This window comes from Centruroides sculpturatus, unplaced genomic scaffold (assembly GCF_000671375.1).
Source record: "Centruroides sculpturatus isolate CEXI.00-Female unplaced genomic scaffold, Cexi_2.0 scaffold1711, whole genome shotgun sequence".
Lineage (NCBI taxonomy): Eukaryota > Metazoa > Arthropoda > Arachnida > Scorpiones > Buthidae > Centruroides > Centruroides sculpturatus.
In genome coordinates this window covers 68,943-76,129 of record NW_019386147.1, presented here as the reverse complement: position 1 = coordinate 76,129, position 7,187 = coordinate 68,943, and the positions used below count along the sequence as shown (strand labels likewise).

The 7,187-nt window shown below is 34.6% G+C and overlaps 1 protein-coding gene across 1 annotated transcript; it reads left to right on the top strand.

Moving 5' to 3' along the window:
• Positions 1 to 3,054: 3,054 nt before the first annotated feature.
• Positions 3,055 to 4,098, top strand: LOC111613804. Its single transcript, XM_023355153.1, has 2 exons — positions 3,055 to 3,660; positions 3,883 to 4,098. Exons 1-2 carry the CDS (start codon positions 3,055 to 3,057, stop codon positions 4,096 to 4,098), a joined length of 822 nt encoding a protein of 273 aa, XP_023210921.1.
• The last annotated feature ends 3,089 nt before the right edge of the window (positions 4,099 to 7,187 follow it).

Genomic DNA, 7,187 nt, shown 5'->3' with positions numbered 1-7,187 from the left:
AGGCCCTGTACACACTAGGCGTTTTTCAACGCGCGTTTAACGCCGAGCTAACGCGCGTTAGCTCGGCGTTCGACGAGCGTTAGTTCGGCGTTTAGCACTGGCTCAGTTTGGAAATGGACGAGAAAGTAATTGATTGTGTGTGCTCCTCCATCGTCGCTATAAGGCAGCACATATATCTCAAAGCGCCCATAAAGTGCCCGCAAAACGCGCGTTTTAACAAAAATCTATAAACGCGCGTTAAACGCGCGTTTAACGAGCGCTTGGCGTTTGAGTGTGTACGGCTACATAGAACTCTTGGTTCTTTAAAACGCGCGTTAAACGCACGTTGAAAAACGCCTAGTGTGTACAGGGCCTTATTCAAATAATAACATAATTGAAATTCGAAAAGTGGAAATAGTTTATTACCAAACGTGGTTAATTTTGAAGAAATGCGAATAGTTTTTACATTAGTAACCAGATATTAATAACTATGTTACTTACATTTATATTCTAATAGACCTTATAAACCTATATATTAATATTTTAATACAACTTGAGAAATAAATTCTAATCAGTAAATCAAACAAGTCATTCCTTGCGGTGAGTTCATATTATTTATTATCCCAGTAAGGAGCGTCTGATGTATTCTCAATGGCAACAAGCAAATATTACTATCACATTGTGATAATGCCACGCTTAAATAGTTTTATATTATTTGATTGAGATCCAGAACCTATATTTATAATATAGGTTCTGGATCTCAAATTATTAGTGTTTTGCCCCTGTATATTGTAAGTTTTTCATGGATAAAGTTCTACTGATCATTTATGTAACTTCGTTGTGGGGAAATTATTTGAATTGAAATCACGTTACTTCTGTTCTATCCGGGAAGTTAGTGCATAGTTAATCGGTTCATACCGATCCTAAGTTTTCCGAATCTTGTCATGACTTTTATCTGCTAACACCTTTTTCGAGATTGAGAGGACGGACATGTGACTGGCAATTATTAGGTCAATAATTTTTTCAAATTGCAGCTTAGTTCATTTACTCTATATATTAATTAATATTAATAAAAAGATATTAATAACCCTTAGTCGGAAAACAAACAAGCAGTGCTTTCAATCCATTAATAGTACACTTGTAAGAACTTGCAACGTTGGCACATGCAACGTGGGCACATTTTATAAATCTATTTTGATCAAATTCTACAGCATCACTAGATTGATGCTCTCCGTAAATGTGAAGCAGACTTACTTGATTCTAAGAAACTTTTCTTTTCCATTCCGAAGTCGAGAACAACAACAGGAAGAACGAAAAAATATGTTTGAATATGTCAGAAGATAATTGAGAGCTGAAGAGAGATTCCAATTTGATAAAACCTTGCGTGCGTTTCGGTTATTATCTTTGTGTACTCCTTTGGCATTGAGGAAAACCCCTAGGCTTTTTTTGACTGTTAAAGAAAGATAGTGTCAAGAAGCTGCTTCAGCAAAGTTTAATTTTCTGGTACGAATTTAAAATTAATTTCTGGTGAATTATCATATTGAGCAATGTTATATATAAATCCTTACTTGCTTGACCACTCGATGGCTATGTCAAAAAAAGTAATTTTACATTACATAGGAAAATTATCAATCTCTGCTTGCACTATTGGCTCAAAGCTTCTCCAAATTGTTATAAGTATAAGAAAAACTTTCGAACGAGATCACCATCCCTATGGTATAATATTACTTTACAATGTAGCTGTGTATTTACTCATTTTTTGGTGATTCAGAGTACCCAAAATTTTACTTTTTACTTTTGAATGTGTAACTATTAATATGCAGCATTTCTTATTTGAATCCACGCTGATTGGTGGTCTTCAAAGCTATCTGATATGGATTGTAGACTTTTATTTCCAACACAATATTCTGTGATAATTGCGGTGATTGTGGTGATTTTATAAATAGCCGTTTTGTTTTTACGTAAAAATAGTAAAGCGACTCTTAAAACGATGCAATCAGCTATTGATAGCCTTGAAGTTTAAGCTAAAATCGCCAATATTTTATATTTCTAAAAATAGCAAAAGTTTTCACATAAGATTCGCACAATATTCTGAATCTTTCTCTTGCTGCTACAACCTTTCATATGACATGGCGATTCATTTGACTATAGTTTCTGTGCTACCCATTTGAAATGTGCATTCGATTATCCAGCGGCACAGTTTTAATATTGTTACATTTCGATCTTATTTTTATATTTTATACAAATATTCTACTTTTAAGCAGAAACTTTTTTCTGCTTAAAAGTACCCAGCAAAAATAAACAAATAACCAGGGCTGTGGAGTCGGAGTCGGAGTCGGAGTCGTGGAGTTTTGGTGTTTTAGCCGGAGTCGGTGTCGGAGTCGGAGTCGGATGGTTAGGAAAAGTCGCAGTCGGAGTCGTGGAGTTTTGGTGTTTTAGTCGGAGTCGGATTGGTAAGGAAAAGTCGGAGTCGGAGTTAAAGTTGGAGTCGGTAGATTTTTACGCGACTCCACAGCCTTGCAAATAACGCAACCAACACCTTATTGTTTGCTGAGGGAGTTTTATTAAAAGCGAACGTTGATAGAATAGTTAGGAAACTGGAGGGAACCAAGCTTGCGAAGGTTTTACCTTTTATCCGGAAATGCCGTAACCCCAGACCTGGGATTCCTAGACTATTCGTCTTCGCTAAAACGAATAAAGAGTGCAAGGAAATAAGGCCAATAGTGGAAAAGCATAAAGCACCTACATTTTTCTTAGAAAAAAAATTGCAAGAATATATCTCCTCCCTAATGGAAAGTAGTAATTTGGTTGCAAAAGATCCTGCAATGGTGGTTAAAGAGCTACAAGACATTACTTTGATGGATGAAGAAGTGGGAACTCTGTTGGATTATGAGAGTTTGTACCCCTCCATTAAGATTATTTTTTGTTTGGAAACTCTATTGGAGTTCTTGTTTAGAGAAAACCCGACATTAAAGCATCACAAAAACGATGTTATGAAAATGGCAAATCTTATATGTTGCGAATCTTTTTTTCACATTCGAATGCCAAACTTATAAACAAAATAGGGGAGTTCCGATGGGAAGCCCAATTTCGGGGCTTCTATGCGACCTTGTGGTTAGAAAATTGGAAGAAAAAGTATTGCGAAGCTTTGAAAGAGAAATCGTTTTCTACAAGAGATATGTGGATGATTTATTTATAATATGGAGGAATAATCGAGAAATTACTAGCTTCATAGATAGAATCAACGATAACGAGGAAGGCCTCAGCCTGAAGCTAGAGCAGAAAAGTTCCATGATGGTACATTTCTTAGATATTAATATCATCTTTAGCAAAGGGCATGTATCCACCGGCGTGTACATAAAACCAACACATAGCCCACTATACATCCCTGCTAAGTCCAATGACCCCTATCGTTACAAAATGGCAGCATTTCGTGCCTTGGTTAGAAGGGCTTTTCTATACTGCGACAACATTATAGACCGGGTTACTGAGATCGAAAGGATCATACAGTTAGCAGAAGCCTTAGGATATAAGAGAAATATTATAACGGGTATTGTTAAAAAATTTGAGAAGAATAATGATAAAGTCTCCAGACAAGGTCCATCTAAGTACACAAAATTTACATTCAACAAATATTTAGGAGGAATTATGAAGGAAATTGCAAGCGTTAAAGATTCAACGGTGATTTTGAAAAGAGCTCCCAATTTATATAAAATTCTTAGAAACGATAAAGGGGTTATTAAAAAAGAAGATAAGGCAGGTGTTTACAAGATTCCCTACGAGAACCAGCTATTAGGAATAAAAAAAGATTACGTAGGAGTTACTACCAGAAACCTCGGGGTAAGGATTAGGGAACACAAGTATGATGCTAGAAAAGGGTCTAATACGACAATATTGGCCCAGATGGCGCAGGCCCAAGGATCCCTGGTTGGATGGGAGGAAGCGGAAGTCGTGAGACAAGTACACTCACCAACTTTGGCGAGGACGGCCGAAAAAATGGAGATATACAGGAGCAAACTTAAAGACGGATGCATTAATGCTAGGGATGCGGAAGGTCTTCCCTCGGCTTGGAAATTTGCCGTTAAAAAGCTTACAAGTAGCGCATCAACTGAAATATGATATTTATTTGATTTAAAGGAAACTTAGTAGCTTCTATTTAGCTAAGATAGATCGTATTAATATTTAGTCTTTGTAGTATATTATTTATTATTTGGTATCGTTTACAATTTATTTTTTATTCTTATTAATTGATATGTTATCAGTTTATTGATATTTTTGAATTTTTGAACTTATTGTTCCATTTATGATGTATTCCATTTTCGTATATTCTAGCCTGATGATGATCCGTTAATTGGATCGGAAACGTTCGTTTTTAATAAAACTCCCTCAGCAAACAATAAGGTGTAGGTTGCGTTATTTGTTTATATCATTGTAGTATTATTCACAGCATGAAATCTGTATTAGTCTAATATAGTAGAGGAAAAGGTGTTATTTTGGAACCCACAGACATTATGGAACCCCTCCATTTCAGAATGATAGTAGATGCGAACTCTAGCAAATTTTTGCTGAACTGCACTAGGCAGACATCCATAGCAATGGCAGAACGCCTCCCACTTTAGTTGTTCAGTTGCACTCAATGAAAAAGAAAGTTTTTGTTTTTTGTAATTTCAAACTTTAGAATGGTAAGTGAATTTTATTACTTCTGAAATGTACATGATGTAGCGTGTGTCGGGTTTTAGAGGCCTAGGAGTACATGTTAGTCTGTCTGATCATCACGTTTTTAAGCGGTTTTATCCACCTTCCCACTGATAACTAAATGTAAAAAGATGAGGCTTAAAATAGACTATTTGAATACTATTGTTCGGACATGTAACAATAAAATTTAGGTCTTTTTGAAACATGCAATCATTGATTTTTTTCGATCTTATGCATTTTTGTAATGAGCTAGATGTCCTCCCTCGGGCTTGGGCTGTCAAAAATTGGATTATGGGCGTTTAGGGCAGGACACTGCCACGAGTTGTGTGTTGTCAGACACACCTCCATTTTAGACAAAAAACAACAAAAAAGCAGATAGTCAAGACTCAAGGGTATGAGTCACTCCAAAGACCAAAACTGGGCATTTCAGGAAGATGAATGCAAAGTCAATTAAACTAATTTAAGAATAAAAGAAAAAAATTCTTATGGAAAAACGAAGTATAACATTTGAACAAATAGTAAGTACAAAATCTGTTTTAGGGAGTTCGCATATTGCTATTTGTAAAACAACGGTAACTAGCGGGAGGATATCCGAACTTCGCGAGTCACAACATACCATGAAAATAGTTGTCTTCTCTTCTACGAGTTGTTTTCCTTTCCGGATACCTTTCTTCTTTTTCCTCTCTTTTTTCTGATTTCTCTTCTTTCTCTCTTCTTTTCCACACTTTCTCTTTCTCATTCTAATTTACTTTCTCTCCCTTTCTTTCTCACCTTTTTGTTTTATTTTACCTTCACTCAGTCACTCACCAAGTCTCTGATTTTTGTCGTTCCTTTTATTTTTTTCTTTGTTTTGGCCAATCATGATTTTGTTCCAGAGGAAGTTAAGGTAATTTGCGATTAGCACGATTGGTCATTCTTTAAGACTTCTTCTCTCTTGTCTAATAAGAATTATATACATCCACGTGACATGTCTACAGTACAAAATGTCAATTAACACTATTGAAAAGGAGGGAGACGACAGTCATCCCCTTCATCTTGTTCTTGGAGTGTTGGGAGATTTATAACAATTAATGAATAAGTTTTTTATTCTAATTGTTTCTCTTAATTAAATTTAACCGGTGTTACTAAAACATTAGAAAGGGTGTCCGTAAAATCGGAAAAATAGGTGAAATTCCTTTACAACGTTAATTAAGAAACATAAACAATCCCGATGTCGTGTCGCATTCGCACACAGATCTTCGAGATATGGGTGCAAAGGGCGTATTATCTGGTAGTTAGCAATTGTTCATTGTACAACCACACAAAACAAAACAAAGGGATATAAAATACATACATAGTTTAAATACAATAAATTAATTAACATTAAAATTACACTGTTAATAATAATTAAACAATATATATATATGTTACTGTGAAAGACCAATATTTGTGAATGTCGACACTCGCCGGTGAATGTCGACATTCACAACTGTGTGAATGTTGGCATTCACCACAAACAACTATGTGAATGTTAACATTCCCCCCATTTCGGTCATTCACAGTTTTTATATATATCAATATATATAAAAACAAGTATATAATAATAACCAAACTTTTGGAAAAATGGTCGGTACCACACCTCTATATCATTAATTTTTAATCTAGTGGTTAGTGGCCACCAATCAATCACTCGAGTTATCTGAAGATCAAAAGTTATTAGTGGTTGTATGGGCATTACTATACAAGAATATATACCAACGATTGAAATATCTTTCTACTGTATTTTACAGTAGACAACGGCTTTTTAATTTTAAGTTTTCTCAAGGATATCACAATGAAATTAAAAGAACCTAATAAGCAGCGTCATAGTGAAAACAAACTGATTACGGACTGTTAAAAAACGTAAAAGCATTCATTGCAAAACTCAAACTTTATGAAAGTCAGTTAAAATCAAACACTACAGTCCACTTTCCATTATAACATAAATTTAATGGTGTCAAAAATAATTTTTTTTTTAATATGCACAAGGCATTTCTAATTTACTTAGAGAATTTCGGGAGAAACTTTCTATTTAAAGAATTATGAGAATATTTAGGAAATATTCAGGAAATTTAATATTTCCTTATGTCCATTTGAGATTGTTGTGAAATCAGCTCCAACAAATTTGAAGATGGAGTTAATAGATCTCCAGTCATTTCTGAATTGAAATATATGTTTGAGGCTTATGACAAAATTCAGTTTTATAAAAAAAATACGTCTGTAATGAAAAATCCCTAACCTAAAAAAACTGGCGATTAGCATTACAGCTGCAATAGGAACCACCTAACTTTGTGAATCTTCTTCGTCAAAAGTGAAGATTGTTCAATTTAAAAGTTATAGATTAACCGACTAAAATTTAAAAAACCAACTACGTTCTACAACGTCGAAAATAGTTGTTGATATTTAAACAGTAAGTTTCACATCAAAATACATACAAAATATTGTAATTGTAAATGTTTTGTTGGAAACAAATATGTTCGGTCCACAGTGTATTT